Here is a 19,364-nt window from a genome sequence, read left to right on the forward strand (position 1 = left end):
GCCCTGAGGAAGCCCGCGGCCGCAGGCGAAAAGTTGATTGGAAGCCGTAGACTACAATTCGGACTGGGACAAGCAGAAAGACAACTCCCTCCACGCCCTCTGCCTCGGGTGTGAGAGATGGGGCCTAGAATGGTGCTCTGGGCCCTCAACCCAAGTCAGAACAGAGACAGATGGAAAGGTATGGAGAGTCTGTGACTGAAATATAACCCGAGTCAGAGAGCTGGATCCCGGGGACAGAGATCCAGAGATGACACAAACTCTCCCGAGAACGAGAGATGCAGAGACGCAAAGGGAGAGGTGAAGAGGCAGGGTGAGCAGTGAGCAGCTGAGCTGGGAGGCCGAGCCGCAGAGGCTGGGAGGGGGAGAGGGAGGGGGCGCGGTGGGGGCTCTGCTCGGTGTGGGGAGCGTGGGCGGCGGGAAGAGGGAGACAGACGGGCGTGCGGGGGCGGAAGGGAGCGGGCGGGAGCTGGGATGTGAGGCTGCCGGCACGCGCACCGGGAGACTCGGGCATCTGCGCAAGGGGGTGGCCGGGTGTCTGGGCGTGAGAACAGTCCTGACTCTGCGTCCGTGACTTTGCATGTCTGTATGTGCCCGGTGCGCCTGCTGGTTCTGTCTGTCTGTCTACATACGTACGTAGCCAGCTCCTCTCCGGAGACTCGGTCTCCCACATCCCAGCCCTCCTTTCCCGTGTCTCTTCCTAGGCCCCCAGATTTCTACCTCGACTTTCCCCAAAGCCTCGCCTACATTCCCCCTACCCAAGAGCTCCCCTCCTTCCCCCCGCCCACCTCCTTTAGGCCACGCCCCATCTCCTTAGACCCCGCCCTCTTCCGCTGTCCTCAGCCTTTGCCTCGCGTCCTAGCCACGAAATTAAAAGCCGCTTGCTCCTCAGAAGAAAAGCTATGGCAAAGCTAGACAGCATATTAAAAACCAGAGACATTACTTTGGCTGACAAATGTCTGAATAGTCAAAGCTATGGTTTTTCCAATAGTCATGTACAGAATGCAAGATTTGGACCATAAAGAAGGCTGAGCGCTGAAGAACTGATGCTTTTGAACTGTGGCGTTGGAGAAGACGCTTGAGAATCTCCTGGACTGCAAGGAGATCCAACCAGTCAATCCTAAAGGAAATCAGTCCTGAGTATTCATTGGAAGGACTGATGCTGAAGCTGAAACTCCAGTACTCTGGCCACCTGATGCGAAGAGTCAACTTATTGGAAAAGATCCTGATGCTGGGAAAGATTAAGGGCAGGAGAAGAGGGTGACAGAGGATGAGACGGTTGGATGGCATCATCGACTCAATGGACATGAGTTTGAGCAAACTCCGGGAGATAGTGAAGGACAGGTAAGCCTGACAAGCTGCAGTTCATGGGGTCGCAGAGTCGGACACGACTGAGTGACTGAACAACAACCACTCAGACCCCACCTAGCTCCTTCTCTGTTCCACAGACTCGGCCTCTGCATCGAAAGGGAACTCAGGGCACACTCCTCCATTCTACCGGTTAAGCTCTCCACATCCCTCTCCCCAGGCCCCACCCTAATTCCTCTCGTCTCTCCTCACTTGGCCATTTTTCCTGGTGTCCCACTCTCTTCTCCCCAAACCAGCCCAGTTCGCGCAGGACCCGCCCACATCTCGTCCCAACATCTTGACCCCACTCCTCACTCCAGTCTCCTCCCTTCTCTCCTTCATCCCGCCCCTTTTCTGGACCCTGTACCGCCTCCCCAGGCCTCCCCATTTCCAGGGCTCCATCAAAGCTCCACCCCTTTCTAAGACTGAGTGTGTTAGTTGCTCAGTCGTTTCCGACTCTTTGCGACCCCATGAACTCTAGCCCACCAGGCTCCTCTGTCCATGGGGTTTTCCAGGCAGGAATACTGGAGTGGGTTGCCATTCCCTTCTCCAGGGGATCTTCCTGACTCAGGGATCGAACCCCGGTCTCCCGCATTGCAGGCAGATTCTTTACCATCTGAGCCACCAGGGAAGCCCTTTCCAAAACTACGCCTCTCGGAGATCCTCCCACTCGGAGGCCTCGCCCCTGTTCGGGCAACGCCAACTCTCGACCGCACCTACTTCCAGGCCCCGCCCCCGTTCGGACCACGTCCCGCCCTGGCCCCGCCCCTCTCGCGGGCCCCTTGTCGTCTGTCTCCCTGGTTCCGGCCGGCGGGCTCGCGCGCTCACATGGTCTCGTCGTCGCCGAACTCGAGCTCGCCGCACGCGTCCTCGTAGTGCACGCCGCCGCCGCGCGCCGTGCCGTCCACCGTGCGGTAGGGGAGGCGCACCGTGCCGCGCGCGCCCGAGCTGCGCACGACGCGCACGTCCACGGTGCCCATGCACTCGCTCACGTGCAGCAGGCGGTCCTGGAAGGAGAAGATGCCCGCGTGGTCGTCGTCCAGGATGGTGACGGTGGCCAGCAGCGGCGACACCAGCCGCCCCTTGGGCCGCCCACCGCCGTCGGGCTCGAACATGCCCTGCGCGTCGCCCACGCGCAGGTTCAGCAGCCGCACGAAGAAGTGCTCATCCTCCTCGAAGATGTCGTCGTCGATGATGCCGATCCGCAGCTCCTTCAGCGTCTCGCCCGGCTTGAACACCAGCGTGCCCTCGCTACGGTGGAGGAGCGGGGAGAGAGAAGGGTGAAGTCGTTCTCAGGGCTGTGGGCCGGGGAGGTGTGGGGGGTGGGGGTTCAGGGTGGGCTTCCTGGAGGAGGGCGCCGCACCACCGGAAGAACTTACAAGTATAATGGTGGACAGACGTGAAACAAACAATACCGAGGGTGAATGAAGGTGGGCTTTTCCCCAACAGGAGATGCCGAGGGAGAACAAAAACCATGGAGGGGTTCCCTCCCACCATGGAACTCATCAGGAGTAGTGGCATTAAACAGGTGATGAAGGTGAGATCGAGGCAGGCTTCACAGGAGAAGGCTTAGTGGGCAGGAGACCTCCCAGCAGAGGGAACAGTACATGCAAAGTCTTAGGGTGGAGAGGGAGGTTGGAGTGTTTCACAGCCACGCTTCTTGAATCTCAGTGTCCACAGGAATTCCCTGGGACATCTTGTGAAAATGCAGATTGTGGTTCAGTAGCTCTGGGGTTTCAAGGCTCTGCATTTCTACTTAGCGCCCAAAGGACCCCAGTGATTTTGCAACATGGACCATACTTGGAGTAACAGGGACATAGGGCCCACAGTTGACATTGTCATACTTCCCATAAAAACCATTCTGTGCTCCCAGATATCCCCAGCAGAAAATCCACAGTCTTTAACTTGACTTCATTCAGTCATTCAACACATGCTTTCAGTGTGGGAACATGGGAACAGCAGTGCTGGGAACACGGGAAGAGCCCCATGGCACAGCCGTATCACAGTGGCACTTACACATCTCGGGATTTAATTACAGTCCGTTCATAATGAGATAGGTAATGAGCATCTGCTGTGTGCCAGGCACTGTTCTTAGTGTTGGAGAAACAGCAGCAAAACCAGATCAGAGAAGAATCTTTGCTCTGGTGGAGCTTCTGTTCCAGGGCAGGAGATGGGTAATAAAACATAAGGTAATAAAACAAAAAGTAAGGTGGTGATGATGCTATGTGGAGAAAATAAAGGAACAAGGGTAGAGAGTGCAGAGAAGGAGCTGTGTGAAAGTGGTCAGGGAAAGCTTGTCTGGGGGCGGGGGTGCCATCTGAGCAGAGACCTGAGGGAGGGAGCCACATGGAGGAGATCTGGGAAAGACTGTTCCTGTAAAGGGAACAGCCAGTGCAAATGTCATGAGGCACCAGTGGGCAGGAGTGCTTGAGGAAGATCAGGGATGCCAGTGTGGCCGCATCCAAAGGAGCAGGGAGGGAGAGAGTGGGAGATGGGGTGACCGAGGGAACAGGGGAAGATGTCATGGGGCCTTGGTGAGCCACGGTGAAGACTTTGGCTTTTACTCCAGTGAGAGGAGAGCCATGGAGGCCTCCGAGGAGAGGAAGGACATCAACTGGCTTAGGTTTAAAAGAGTGTCGGCTGTGTAAGTTTCTAAAGCACAAGCAAGATGCTCTATAATGGGCTGGGGGAGGGAACAAGGCCAAGACATTCATCAGGGTGAAACTTGGGCGGGACAGTGATGACTCTGGGGTGTTAACGAAAGTCAAAAATCTGTCATTTACCCCTCCCTTCCTCTGTGGGGGAGGTAGAGAGACCCCAGGGTTCTGGCAGGGGTAGAACTGTATGACAAGACCTGGATGGAGGGAATAAGAGCTTCCCGTGGCTGCCGCCCTCAGCTCAGAGGGCGCTGTCCACGGTGGCTAAGGCAGGCCAACCTGCTCCAAGCTGCCTGTGCCAGCTGTGTGGTCTTGGGCAGTTAGGACTCAGCAGCCTTCTGAGCCTCGGTTTCCTCATCTGTAAAATGGATTTAATAACCCTGTCTTCCTTGTGGCAGTGTTACAAGGATTGAGTTAATACAGGGGAACTGGACATTGTCCGTAAAGGGACACGTGGGCATCATGTGCCTTCTGGCATGATGCCCTGAGGACAGCTGGATTCCTGCCAAAGTGCATCACGTGAATCTAATCATGAGGAAACATCAGACGAAGCCACACTGAAGATTGTTCGAGTACGTGGCCTATCGTTTTCCAAAGTGTCAGAGTGGGACTTCCCTGGAGGTCCAGGAGTTAAGACTCGATGCTTCCAGTGCAGGGGGCGTGGGTTCGGTCCCTGGTTGGGGAACTAAGATCCCACATGCCATGTGGCACAGCCAAAAGAGAAATTCAGACCAAAGTGTTGGCGTCACCAAAGTCACGGAAAGACCGAGGGAGTGATCCAGATTGAAGAAGGCGAAAGAGACACGACAACCAAATATGCCAAGTGGTTTCTGGATCAGATGGGAAGAGAGGGAGGGAGTGAAAACACAGCTATAAAGGGTGAGACAAGGGCGACTGGGGACAGGCAAGCGTGGACTGTAGATTGGGTCGTCATACTGATGCAATCTTAAACGTCCTGCGTGTGATCACTGGGTTGGGATGATGTGGGAGTATGTCATCATTCTTAGGAGATGCATGCCTCTGTTGATGGGTGAATGGTCATGCTGTCTGACCCTCACTCTAATAAAGTGCCACCGTTATTTTTTTTTTTCAAAAACAAATTTATGGTTACCAAAGGGGAAAGGTGGGGGGTGGGTGGAGGGATAAATTAGGAATTTGGGATCAACGTAGACACACTACTATATATAAAAGAGATAATCAACAAGGACCTACTGTATAGCCCAGGGAACTCAATATTCTGTAATCACTTACATGGGAAAAGAATCTGAAAGAGAATGGATATACACATATGTATAACTGAGTCACTTTGCTGTACAGCCACAACTAACACAACACTGTAAATCAACTATACTCATATCTATAAACTAAAAATTTAAAAAGTAAAGTAGCACCTCAAAACATCTATTATATATTGAAGAGCATGAATGCCCACAGGACAAAATAGGCACAATTGGTGAATATCTGTGTGGAGGTTATATGAAGGTTCTCCAGGCTATGTATTTGCAGTCCTTCTGTAGGTGTGAAATTTTTCAAAATAAAAAGCCAGGGAGAAAAAGAACATGGGGATTTTAGAAACCAGGTTTCAGAATCATAGAAGGCTAGGTTCCCAGGACTCATATTCCAACACTGGATGCACAAAATCTGAGAAGATGAAAAATCTTAGAACCATCAGATTAGAGATGGGCTGGGGTCCAGATTAGAATACTAAAACCTTGGAATTCTGGAATCTTAAAACCTTCGACCCTTAGTGTGTTAGGATTATAGAGGCTTAAATCTCAGAATCTTGGAAGAGCTGTGTCATTTGGGGGTCATAGAGGTCATTTTTAATTTGGAGAAACTAAAACCCCACAGAACCACCCTTAGCCTAGTGATGCCTGCAGGCAAGTCAGAAAAAGGTATCCTTTCTTCAAGACACTCTTTCCATGAATCTGGAACTGTCATCATAGACACAGAACTCTACAATGTCCACTATGTGAATAGCACTTCCTTAGACATGTTGCTCTTTTGCAGTGTACAACCTCAACAACTGTACATGACAGTCCTACCTGCCCAGACTGAGGCAGGAACTTACCCAAGGAACAGGGGGCAGGGCTAAGCTGGGGCTGGAACTTCGGTGTCCTCCTCCCAGTCCTAGACCTAAGCTGCCTTGATAAGTGATGCCAGGCCTGTGAATATCAACTGGGTTGGGAGAGTAGAGACATATGGAAAGGTGTCAATTCTTCCTAGCTCTGGCTCCACCACTGAGCAGCATTTACTCCTTCACTTCAAACATCTCCTTCCCAAGGTCATTTGCAGGTGAGAAGGCAGCCTCTGATCCCAGCAAGTGATACCTGTACTCACTTCCTTTTGCAAAGGCTTGGGGTTTTGATGAGGGTGATGCAGACCAGAGGTGCAGGAGGAGTGGAAGGATGAAGAGGTGGACTGACGGCAAGCCCTCACATGGTGAATGTCTGTTCTTCAGTTGAAGGAGGCTAGAGATGTGGGATGAGGGGAAGGATGAAGGGAGGAGGTCAGGGGCGGCCAAAGGGGTCCCATGCTACGGGAAGACAGAATAAAGATATGTGAACAGTTCAGTTTCAACTTAGTAAGTGAAACCTATGAGAAGATCAGCCATCAACACTCTCCTGTATCCTGCTGTATTTTTTCTTCACTCTTCTCACCACTCTCTGACATTTTAATACATTGAATGTATACTTTCTAATGACATGTCTTTCCCAAGAGAGTGTCAGCTGTGTTAGAGCAGGCAGGGATTTCTACATCTTTCATTTATTGATGGTCTCCATTGCCCAGGTTCATTTCTGGCACAGAAAAGACATGTGGTACATGTTATTATTACAGAAAACCATGGGAGCTGGGCTGGAGGAAGCACAAGCTGGAATCAAGATTGCTGGGAGAAATATCAATAACCTCAGATACTCAGATGACACCACCCTTATGGCAGAAAGTGAAGAAGAACTAAAGAGCCTCTTGATGAAAGTGGAAGAGGAGAGTGAAAAAGTTGGCTTAAAACTCAACATTCAGAAAACTAAGATCATGGCATCTGGCCCCATCACTTTATGGCAAATAGATGGGGAAACAGTGGAAACAGTGAGAAACTTTATTTTTTTGGACTCCAAAATCACTGCAGATGGTGACTGCAGCCATGAAATTAAAAGACGCTTGCTCCCTGGAAAAAAAGTTATGACCAACCTAGACAGCATATTAAAAAGCAGAGAAATTACTTTGCCAACAAAGGTCCATCTAGTCAAAGGTATTGTTTTTCCAGTAGTCATGTATGGATGTGAGAGTTGGACTATAAAGAAAGCTGAGCACCAAAGAATTGATGCTTTTGAACTGTGGTGTTGGAGAAGACTCTTGAGAGTCCCTTGGACTGCAAGGAGATCCAACCAGTCAGTCCTAAAGGAAATCAACCCTAAATATTGATTGGAAGGATTGATACTGAAGCTGAAGCTCCAATACTTTGGCCACCTGATGGGAAGAACCAACTCATTGGAAAAGACCCTGATGCTGGGAAAGATTGAGGGAGGAAGAAGAAGGGGATGACAGAAGATGAGATGGTTGGATGGCATCACCGACTCAATGGACATGAGTTTGAGTAAACTCCGGGGGTTGGTGATGGACAGTGAGGCCTGACGTGCTACAGTCCATGGGGTCACAGAGTCGGACGTGACTGAGCGACTGAACCGAACTGAATGGGAGACTTGTACATCAGTTAACAAAACATACTGTAAACCTATAATTCTTGAAAGAGTGTGGTATAGACAGATCTATTGCACAAATACATAAAGAATTTTGTGGTCCCATGAGGACACAGAAGTTAACTACCTTGTTTACTCTTGTCTGTTGAACCCTTAAAAAAATCTGGATGGCAGATGAATAAAAAGGCCCTACTGTATAGCATAGGGAACTATATTCAGTGTCCTGTGATAACCGTAATGGAAAAGCATATGAAAAAGAATACATATATGGATAACTCAGTCACTTTTCTATACAGCAGAAATGAACACAATATTGTAAATCTACATTTCAACAAAAAATTTTTTAAAAACCTCTGGTGCCTAGTAAGTGCACAGTAGGAATAGCTGGCTAAGGTCACAGTTCTGCTCAAAGAGGGGTGAGGAGAGGGACTGACAGTGAGACATGGGAGGGTTCAGAAGGCGGGTGGTTTTACGGTGGAACCAAAGATGCAGAGGCAATGCGGACACCATCTCTCTTCTCTTGACCCCACTTTGTTTTCCCCCACAGCACTTGCCATCACCTGATATTTTTGTATGCTTCATAGTTTATAACTTTATCACAGCTTAAGGGTAGGGACCTTAGCCGTCTTGTTCACCGAGGTACACCCCTGGCACATGTAGTAGGTGATCGATAAACATTTTTAGGACTTCCCTGGTCGTGCGGTGGGTAAGAATGCACCTGCCAAGGCCAGGGACATGAGTTTCATCCCTCCAAGAAGATTCCACACGCCCCGGAGCAGCCAAGCCTACGCGCCACAACTCCTGAGCCTTCGAGCTGCAAGTACTGAACCCTGAGCTCCTGGGGCCCGTTCTCCACAAGAGAAGCCACCGCAATGAGAAGCCCGCACACCGCAACCAAGAGTAGCTCTTGCGCACCGCAACTAGAGAAAGTGCCTGCAAAAGCAACAAAGACCAAGCGCAGCCAAAAAAAAAAAAACATTAATTTTTTTACTTTAATAGTGGTGTGGTGGGTGGGGCACTGGTTCTACCAGGTCATGATGGTAGAAACACATCATGGAGCTATACTAAGGAACACAGAGCAGGGTCAAGCACAAGGCACAGGTGTATCATGGACCTGGGAGCAGCAGCCTGCGGTCAGTGGACAGCCACGCTGTCCGTCTTGTCCAGCAGCCTGTGCCAAATGTCTAGAATAGTACCTGGTACAAAGTAGACTCTCAGGAATGAATGAATCCAGCAAGTCTGCCCATCGCAAAGTAAGGATGGGCACCAGACGCAGCCAGGAGACGGAGGAGCCTGGAGGCTGCTGGACGGCGGAGCCTGTGACCGGCGGACCGCCAGCCCTCCCTGCCCACCGGCCCCCAGGAGACCCACCTGTACTCGTAGTCCGAGCCGGCCTTGGCGGAGCCGTCCTCCGTGCGGTAGTCCACGTAGAAGGTGCTGTTGCCCTCGCCGCCCTGGCAGGTGACCGACAACAGCACGGAGCCGCAGTTCTCCAGGCAGTGGTAGAGGCTGGGCTCGAAGAAGATGCGGCTGGCGCCGTCGTCCTCGTCCTCGCCCGGGCCGTCGGCCGGGGTGGCCCTGCGCGAGGCGTCCACCGCGTGTCGCCGCAGCACGTTGCCCGCGCCGGTCATCAGCCGCGTGGCCTGGATGCGGTAGAAGGCGCGGCTCTTCTGCTGGTGGAGCAGCGCGTAGTAGTTGGCGATGCCCACCAGCTGCTCCAGCTCCTTGTCCGGGTGCTTCTGCTTCAAGTCCTTGAGGATCTGGATGACCTCGCGGCGGCTGGCGTCCAGCTCGCGGGCCTCGGCGGGGCCCGGGCCCAGGCCGCCCACCTCGCCCGGAGCCTCGGCGCCCACGAACGTGCCGTCCAGCTCGATGCTCTTGGGGGGGTCACCCTCGGCGCCGATGATGATGCCGCTGCGCGGGTCGGTGCGGTAGCGCTTGTACACGTACTTGTAGAAGAGCAGCCGCTTGTCGGCCATCCAGGCGAACACCACGCACACCGGGAAGAAGACGAGGGTCAGCAGCGCCTCCCACACCTGCGGGCGGCCGCGCAGGTCAGGACCGCCGCCCCGGCAGGGGGCGCGCTCGCGGCCCGCCCGCCGCCGCCCTCCCCAGCGCCGGGTCCCTGCCCTTACCCGAGTTCCCTCTTCTCAGTCTCTCCCCATCCGGCCTTCTTGCTGTCTGCCTCCTCCCTCTGTCTCGCTCCTGTCTCTCTTCATCTCAGCCTCTCCCTCTTCCTCTGTGTCTCTGTCTCTCCCTCCATCTATATCTCTCCCCTCTGTCTCTCCCTCTCTCTGGCTCTCGTCTCTGCTTCTCCCTGCCTTTCCCCATCTTTCTGGCTAGGTTGGTCCTTATCTCTTTTTCTCCCTGCCTCCAGTCTCATTCTCTATGTCGGCTGGCTTGTTGTTTGTTTGTTTAAGCTGTAAAGGTATTTATTTATTTATAACTAATATTTATTTCTTTATTTGGCTGCACTGGGTCTTAGCTGCAACATGCGGGATCTAGTTCCCTGACCAGGGATCAAACCCATGCCACCTGCACTGCAGACAAAGCCCCGCGTCTTAGCCATTGGACGGCTAGAGAAGTCCTTAATGTCAGTTGGTTTTCTATCTTTCCTCCTCTCTTCCTTTCTGGTGGCCCCTGTCTCCTTGTCTCCATTGTCTTTTATATCTTTTTTAGATACCTACCTCTCTTTCCTATGAGATTCTTCTCTGTCCCCCCTGCCTTCTCTCTTTATGTCTTTATGTCTCTCCTTCCCTCACCCTTTTTGTCTCTCCTTTGGTCGCATCCATCCATCCATCCACTGTTTGTCATGCTGCTCAAGTGCAAAGAACACAGACATCCTCAGCCACCACCACGTCAGGGACACGCCCCACCCTGTGGTCCCAGCCCCTGTCCGGGGGCAGAGCTGGTCTCTCTCCATCTTTTTTCTCCCACCTCATTGCCCCTCCGCCCCTTCTCACCCGAGATGCCTCCACTTCTCCAAACTCCAACCATCACCCAGGGTCTGCTCTCTGCTCACGTCCCCAAACTCCCCTATTCCTTTCCTCCAACTCCTCCCCACCCCCTCCACCAGTAAATACAGCCTTTGCCAGATTCTCCTTCCTTAGGATTTGTTTGGCCCTTAGGGATTGGACTCTGACTCTAAAAGAGGCACAAGTTTGGCTCATCGTCTGACAGCCTCATAAAGCAAGTTCTCATGTTTACATGCTACCTCCCCAGAGAGACAGGGCAAGGCTGAGTTTAGACCCCGGTTCTAGAAGAGGGATGCCTGGCCCAGGCTCTTATGTGTAAAATGAGCGCATCCCAAGACTGAATGAGCTCATGCACTCCTAGCACTAAGCCTTGTCAGTTACTGATACGTGGAAGATACAGAAAATGTGAAATTAATGGGATCGTTATTACTAGTGGGCTTCCCAGGTGACTCGGTGGTAAAGAATCCGCCTGACAATGCAGGAGACCCGGGTTCGATCCCTAGCTCAGGAAGATCCCCTGGAGGAGGCCATGGCAACCCACCCCAGTATTCTTGCCTGGAGAATCCCATGGACAGAGGAGCCTGGCCGGCTACAATCCATAGGGTCACGAAGACGCAGACACGACTGAGCCCACGTGCACTATTACTACGTTTATACTGCTGTCACCATGTTACTATTGTCTTGAGCTCTGTGCACTCTGGGGCTCAGTCTGCCCATGGTCTGGCAGAAGGCACATACAGGAAACATCCACCAATACCTGACAGCTCTCCTTGAAATATTCATGTAAAGATGCATATGCCACCTTTCTCATTAAAGATAAAGAAGAAAAGATTAAAGAGCATTTACAAATCGGATGGCCCCAGAGGTATCTTTAAAATGAGCCTGGTAAGGAAAATATCTTTAAGCTCTCATTTCACAGCCCCTTGTCGCTGTGTTTACTGCTGGTTCAGAGAAAAAGTAGGACTTGGAAATAGTACAACCACACAAAGCCACCGGCAGCCTTGTGAAAAGAAACTGAATTTTCCACGCAAGCTGTAAAATGAACTCTTGCCTTGCACTCATTGAACTGGCCAGTGTCTATGCTGTGGGCGATTCTCTCTTAATCAGAAGCAAGATCTCCAACACCTGAGATCTGCTTTCTTCCCTGCAGGTAAACAAGGTGATTCTAATAGATTCACATCTGCCTTCGAGGGCACCCACTGGTGGCGCAGGGGCTAAGACTGCACTCCCAATGCAGAGGGGTCTGGGTTCAATTCCAGTTCAAGGAACTACAGCCCATATGCCACAACTAAGAGTTCGCATGCTGTGACTAAAGATCCCGAGTGCTGCAGTCAAATTAATTAATTAAAAAAAAAGAGGACCTCGCTAAAATCAGAAATGAAAAAAGAGGACCTCATTTAAAGAAGAAGTGCTTCCCTGGTGGTAAAGAATCTGCCTGCCAATGTAGGAGACATGGGTTCGATCCCTGGTCCAGGAAGATCCCACATGCCTCGAGGCGACTAAGCCCATGCACCGCAACTGTTGAATCTGTGCTCTAGAGCCTGTGCTCTGCAACGAGAAGCCACTGCATTGAGAAGCCCACCCACTGCAACTAGAGAGTAGCCCCCACTTCTGTGCAATTAAAGAAAAGCCCTTGCAGCAATGAAGACCCAGTGCAGCCATCACAGAAAACTATTTAAAAGAAGAAGAACCAATGGACTAGTCCAATCCCTTCCATAGTTCAGATGTGTAAACTGAGACCCAGAGGGTATGGGCTTTGCCTGAGGTCACACAGCACTTCCGGAGAAAACCCTGAGCCAGACCCATCTCCTCCCTGCCCCCGTTCAAAGCATCTAGGAGGGACTGGCATCATCTTGATCTCATGCCCATTCTTTCAGTTATTTCGTGAAAGCATTCCAGAAGTCTGGTCTCCATGTCACTCCAGAAGGGATCCTCCAGAACCACTTCTATACCCAGACCTGTGGCATTTCACACTGTTTTCCCTGTGATGAGCCAGCTCCTTCTCAGGAGAAACCTCCCCCCTCCCAATCCCACCTCCTCCCCACAGTGTCTAAAATCTATTTCACAGTTTTGGTGTAAATCCTTGTCACGGACCACTTGGACAACCCAAGTCAGGATAGCGTCCTTTTTAAAACAGTGCCTGAGACCGTGTGAAGCATCATCTGTACTTTTCACCTTGGCAGCCAGGAAACTCAGCACTGCAGTCAGGAGTCATAGGAACTGTCTACCTTCCTCCCTCATCCCTGTCTTCCAGTGCTCCACCTCCCTCTTTTCCTCACTGTGGTTTCTTCCTTCCTTCTGCCTAGATAACATCTGCAAAGAATTTTTTTACCTCTAACTTTAGATCTTTCCTGGAAAGAAACTATAGCTGGCAAAACTTGACAGATATGTCTAAGTAGATTATACACTTGTATAAAGGAATCCTGGGTAGCCTCAAATAAATTATGCATGTGTGTGAGAGAATTAAGCCAGGCCCATGAATAAATTATGCAAATGTAGGCGGCAATCGTGGGGCTGTGGGAAATAAATTAGGCGAATGTTTTAAAGGAGACTAAGCAATAGGCCCGTTAAGACACTGGATAAATGAGAGGCAAGTGATTATGTGAATGCGAGAGTAAATTATGCAGCTGTGGTTCTAAATTTTTTCCCACTATTGGAATAAATTATGCAAAGTGGTCTTTTCAGTGGGCTGGGTTTATGCCTAGGTTGGACTCGATATGGGTGTGAATTACAGTGAAGTGGTATAAATCATCTCAACGTCAGCAATCAATTATTAATAATGAATGAACTATGCAAACCACGACTGCATATCTGGCAAATACAAAGCTAGATTATGCAGATGCAAAGTCCACGGGCAAACTATGCAAATTGCACCAAGTGACTCAAATCAGTTAGCACTGTCAGAAAACACGGGGCTAGATGCTGCAACTGTAAAATGAATTATGCAAATGGGGGATGTCTAATTGAAAAAGTGGAAATAAATTATGCAAAAGGCAGGGAGTATAGGGAAACACATGACCATACCTGGCAAGTACCTGACTAGACTGTCATATGCCTTACACGGATCACTAGGACTCTGTTAGCACACACGGCACCCTTGTGAGAGTTCAAAGATGCCATTTCCAGATGGGCATATTACAAAATGGCATCTGGTTCTGCATGGATGAGCTCTTTCCAGAGTTTGCAATGCCATCCAGACCTGGCTTGGGGAATACCCACCAGACTCCAGCCCCAATTTGCCCTCTCTGGCCCTATGCCTTTGTGCAGTGCACGACCTGGACAACCATACCCGGCGGCCCTCTCAGATGTGAGCATGCGTTTCTGCAAACACAGGCATTGACTCTCCGAGCTCAGGAGGCCACCCCTCTGGATTGTGCAGACATACATGCACCCAGGAGATGTCTGTGCATCCTTGCTCACCTGGACCACACCTGGGGAAAAGACAGCCAGGATGAGATAAAGCCAGACGTAGGCGAAGATGCTCCAAGAGGCGGTGACAAAGAAGACCCTCAGGTGCTTGATCTTGCGGCTCTCGCCAGCCGGGATGACATAGATGCACACGGCAATGACCACAAACATGTTGAAGGCAGCGCTGCCCACGATGGTGCCTGGGCCCAGCTCACCCGCCTGGAAGTTGTGGCCGCAGACCTCAATGACGGACAGCAAGATCTCCGGGGCTGAGGAGCCGAGGGCCATGAGGGTGAGGTTGGACACTGTCTCGTTCCAGATGCGGACAGTGCCCACGCTGGTCTCGCCATTGGCCTTGGTGATGGTGATCTCCTTCTCCTTGGACGTGATGACCTCGATGGAGGCCATGAAGCGGTCGGCAATGATGGACACACCCAGGAACATGTAGACCATGGCCACAAAGTAGACCACGGCCCGGGCTGCTTTGTCCCCCAGCGACGGGTCATCGGGCTCCCAGACGGGCAGCAGGACCCCTGGCTGGCAGCGGTTGGAGCCCTGGCAGCCCCCTGTACTGCTGGCATCACTGTCATTGGCTGGGGGAGGTGGCAGGGACGGGGTCGGGGTGGCCGCCCCTGAGCATGGCGGAGTCCCCAGGAGGAGTGCAAACCCCACCAAGGCCAGGGGAGCCATGGAGGGGGCACGGTCCTGTGGGGGAGGAGGAGGAAGTCTGGATGAGGGGAGCAAACCCCTCCTCCCTCTAGCTCAGGAGTCAGGGCTTGTTGCAGGCAGAGAATGGGGGAGAAGCTGGGGACTAACAGAGGGAGGAGAGAGACCAGGAGAGACAGAGAGACAGAGATTCAGAGACAGGGACACAAAGAGGCACTCTCTCTGTGCTAGGCAGAGACCAAGAAAGGCATAGAAAGATAAAGGCATCATGCACTGCTGATGGACATGTAGCCTCTATGAGAAACTACATCACGTATCCCAGGACTCAGCAATTCGACTCCCGGGAATGTACCCAGGGAAATAAGTCAAGTGTTCAACGAAAGACCCATACACAAGTGTTTACAGCTGCTTCATTGATAATAAAGCTTGAAGCAAGCTGGATGCCTATTGGTAAGAACACAGAGAAGTACAGGGCAGAAGACGCACGTGGTGGAATATTATATAGCACTGAAAAGGGAGTGGACAACTGATACACCCAACATCACAGACGCATCTCACAGACATACCATGGAAGAGTGAAGCCAGGCACAGAAGGACGCAGAATGAATAAGTCTGTGGGTGAGGCAAGGTACTGGGGGGCCCTCAACTCATTCGGTGATTCCTGTGTTTCCCAGTTTGGTGCTCGGAGGGCTCCTGCTTGGGATTTGGGCTGTATAGGTGCTTCTTTGTTTTTCCTGTCTCAGGTAGGGCTGGGGAGGGGCTGCTGGCGGATCTCTCACTCACATTCTGCCCCGCAATGCTAGCACGTGTCTCTCTGCAGTTTACCTGGGCTTCTGGGAAGTGGGAGATTCCTTAGAAGTTGTGATGTTGTGGCCCCCAGGTTGGGTTTTTTGCCCCATTTGTGGGTGGGGTCAGTCCTTATCTTCCCGCCTCTGGTCCTGGGCTTGAGTGGCTATGTCTGTGTGTCTCGGTGTCCTCTAAAAATGCAAATCATTTCACATCCTTCTATCTGATCAGAACCGCACCCCCCCCCGCCCCCCATGGCTCTGGTCTCACTCCAAACACCGAAGTCCCTTCCCTGGTTCATAAGGTCTCACACAATCTGGTCCCCTCATTCTCTTTCTGGTCTCATTTCTCTCCCTCTTTCCCTCCCTCACTTGGCCTCAGCCACTCTGCCTCTTCCCTGCTCTTTGGACAAGTTCTTGCCTCAGGGCCTTTGCACCTGCTGTTCCTCCTTCCTGGGACACTCTTCCCAGCATATCCTCTCCCTCTCCTCCTTCAGCTCCCCACTAAGAGGTCACCTTCCCTGACCACTCTGTTCGAAATGACACCCTCCCAACTTTGGGGAGTCCCCAGCCATCTCACGGATGAGCCGACCAAGGCTCAGATAGGCTTAGTAACTTGTCCAGTGACCGCCAGCAGCCATTCTGTGGCTCCCAGTTTCTCTCTCCAAGAGTGGTCCTGACTTCCAACTCCCCCGCCCCACCCTTGTGTTGCCATGGTAACCCAGTAGCCTATAAAACAGGCCTCAGAAAGGAAGGGAGGGGTCCTCAGGGCCGCCTGCTCCCTGACCCCTATCCTGGCCACCAGCCTCAGTTCTCACATAACATCCATTTCTGTCTGAAAAAGTTCTCAGAGTCTAGCCCACAGCCTGCCCCCAACGCACACCGGTGTCCTCACGACTGAGAACTGGGGGAGGGAGGCAGAATGTTGGCAGAACTTCCCAGAGAAGGAGTGAGTGTGTGTGTGTGTGTGTGTGTGTGTGTGTGTGTGTGTGTGTAGGCGGGGTAGAGGGGTGATTCTTAAAGGGCCACCGCACAATTACCCCCTCAGCAAGGCCCCTAATGATACGTCTAATTAGCAGCCCCCTAATTAGCAATGACTTGGGCATAATTACAAACCCACCAGGATCCAAAGCAAAGAATCACGCTCTCTCCTCCCTCCCTCCTCATCAGCCCCTAGCTTTCAGGAGAACCCAGGGCCACCTGGGAGTCAAGAATTCATCCATAGCATCTCACCCCCTCATTCAGGGAAGGGCCACGGCCTGGGAAGTTCTGCCTCGCATCCAACCACCTGTCCCTCCCGCCTCGGTCCTCAGGGGAAACCAGGGTCAGCCAATGGGTGTTCTGACATCCGCCCTCCTTGCCCCGAAGCTGGGCAAAGCAGCCTGGTTCAGTGGCTTTTTCTCCTGCAACACCTGGCTTCCTCTCCCTGCAGCCTTTGGAGAGGAGCGGTCAGGGAGAGAAAGCACTGGATAAACACTTGTGTGATAAGCCACCAAGAGGTCGGAGCCCTGTTACTGGGGACAGCTGGGCTGCTTCTGCTTGAGACTCCTGCCTCTGCCTCTCTCGTTTCCCCAGCTGCCCTGAAACCTAAGCTGGGTATCCAGGGGCAAAAGGATCAGGTGGAGGCCAGGGTGGGACTCCGGAGGGCAGATGGCGGGCATCGTCTGTCCCTGGGGCCGTCCCTCCCCTCCCTCCTGGGCTGGTGGCCAGCTGGGTCAGTAGGGAGCGCCCCAGTTCTGCCTTGCCCCCATCTGGGGGCCTCAGAGACCTCATCTGTAGGGTGGGGACTGCAAGCTTGAGCGGGGTGGGGCGGTCAGGCTGGCAGGCCAGGTAGGACCCCCTCTAGTCGGTAAGCAGCGGGTGGTGGTCCCGAACCGCGCTCAGGGCAGGGGCAGGGGGTGCCTGCTGCCTGCCCCTCGGTGGGGACACGGCCTTCTAAACACGCCCGCTTCCCGCCCCTGCGTGAGCCAGGTCCCCCCACCCCGCCCCTGCATACGGTGTCCCCGCCGGGGGACCCCACGCAGACACACGCAGTGTTGGTGTTCAGGCTGTGTGATAGATACATCCATTGGTAAACTGACACCCGGAGGGGCTTGGTCAAGTCGCGAAGCTTCAAGTCGTGGGCAGGACAGAGGCCCGGGGCTCCTAACCTGTGCTCGATTTAACCCACCCAGAGCCCCTCATGGGCACTCACTTGAGGGCCTCACCCCATCACAGTGTGGGCTACAGGCTCAGCCCCACACCTCTTATCTCCCCCACCTCCTCTGGGGCCCCCCTTCCCAATAGGAAAGAAGAGGATGTATCCTCAAGACTCAGAAGGGCCCTTTCCAGAGCCCCCAAGGGGCAGCAGAGAAGCTTCTGAGCTCCACCCCCCCCCCCCCGGAAGACAGGTCTGGGGCTGGCACACTGGAGAGGGATGGAGGCAAGACTGTAGGGAGGACTGGCCTGGTCCTCCTAGGACCTATTATTGCTCTGCCTGGAGCAGTGAAAGGGGCTCAGTAATCGTCCAAAGAATGAATGAGTCATGAAATGGACAGACGGCAAGAGGTACGGAAGTGAGACGGCAGGAGGGACGGGGTCCAGTCAATATGAAGAGGAATGGGAGGGTAGACTGAAGACAGGACCGATTCGGTCTCCACTACGGAGGCCACCGTTAGGCTGCGAGAATGCCTCAGGATGCCAGAAATCAGGCAGGGGCGAGCAGAGGAGCTCTGTGCTCAGGGGAGGGATGGGCGGGTGCCAGCGGGGAGGATGGGGCGGGGGAGCTTGGCTGAGGAAGGGAGCGGAGTTTGGGGGACTCCGTGCCTCCGTGCGAGCCCACTCTGAGGCGGTGGCGGGGGGGGTGGGGGGGGAGGTGGGGGGGAGGTGGGAGATCTTCTTCCTCCAGGTCTCCCCTGGCCAGGGGCGGAGACAAAGGTGTGTAGGAGGCAGAGTTAGCCAGGGAGAGGAAGAGGGGAGGAAAGAGAGAGGAACAGGGAGCAGGTGCCTGGAGACAGAGATGGAGATGAGAGAGGAAGGGGAGAGACAGGAAGACCCACGCGGAGATGGAGAGAGACAGAGACCCAGGAAGGCTGAGAGCGTAGAGAGACAAGAGACCCAGGGAAACACACAGATGGCGAAAGAGGAAGGCAGGGAGAGAGACCCAGGACTGAAACAGAAAGCTGGACCAGACCCAGGCACGGAGAGAGTGAGACGGAGGGAGTCAGGGACTCAGAGAGACAGGCAGACTCGGCGGGACCGAGACCTCTGAGAGGTGTGGAGGCACAGGAAGGCGAGACCCAGACACAGGAGGGCGGGGGCGGCGGCGGAGAACGCGAGGGGCGGAGGGCTGCCCCAGACGGGGCGGGGGTGTTCGCACCCACTCAGTGCCCAGGAGGCACCCCCTCCCCAGCCCGCCACGCTCCCCGAAGCGCAGGAGGGGCTGAGGATGTTGGCTGCTGGTGGTGGCCCCCGACTCCGCGTTCGGGCCCTGGTACCCGCAATCCAGGATATGCAGCCCCCTACTCTCCATAACGGAGCCCAGGGAAAAGGCGGCTCCTCGAACGCCCCCCTCCACCCGCCTGGGGTAGCTCATCCTTCCCCCCCAGCTCGCCCTCCCCTCACTGGGGGTCTCTTACCTGCAGCTACAGCCTAGAGCAGGTTCCCCCAGCACTGGATTGGCAGTGGTGGGCGACTCCGCCCGACAGAGAGAGAGAGAGAGAGAGAGGGAGAGTGAGAGGGAGAGAGAGAAGAGCTGGAGACTGAGAGGGAGAGCTAGGGAGGAGGGGAGAGAGAGGGGATAGAGGGAGGAGAGGCCAGGAGGAGGGGGGAGGGACGCGGGGGAGGGGGAGT

At 53.4% G+C, this 19,364-nt stretch overlaps 1 protein-coding gene across 2 annotated transcripts in view; it reads right to left on the reverse strand.

Annotated features, from left to right (window-relative positions):
- Positions 1 to 19,364, reverse strand: part of SLC8A2 (solute carrier family 8 member A2) — a 34,883-nt gene extending 15,519 nt beyond the window's left edge. The window contains exons 1-4 of one of the 2 annotated variants that reach the window (XM_002695184.7): positions 19,151 to 19,360; positions 14,095 to 14,787; positions 9,071 to 9,735; positions 2,173 to 2,595 (exon numbers count right to left, since the gene is read on the reverse strand). In XM_002695184.7, the coding sequence (XP_002695230.2) occupies positions 2,173 to 2,595; positions 9,071 to 9,735; positions 14,095 to 14,772 (1,766 nt within the window). In that variant the 5' untranslated portion in view covers positions 14,773 to 14,787; positions 19,151 to 19,360. Of the gene's footprint in view, positions 1 to 2,172; positions 2,596 to 9,070; positions 9,736 to 14,094; positions 14,788 to 19,150 lie in introns of both variants that reach the window. The other variant, XM_005219451.5, reaches the window with a different exon arrangement.

Source organism: Bos taurus, chromosome 18 (assembly GCF_002263795.3).
Source record: "Bos taurus isolate L1 Dominette 01449 registration number 42190680 breed Hereford chromosome 18, ARS-UCD2.0, whole genome shotgun sequence".
Taxonomy (NCBI): domain Eukaryota; kingdom Metazoa; phylum Chordata; class Mammalia; order Artiodactyla; family Bovidae; genus Bos; species Bos taurus.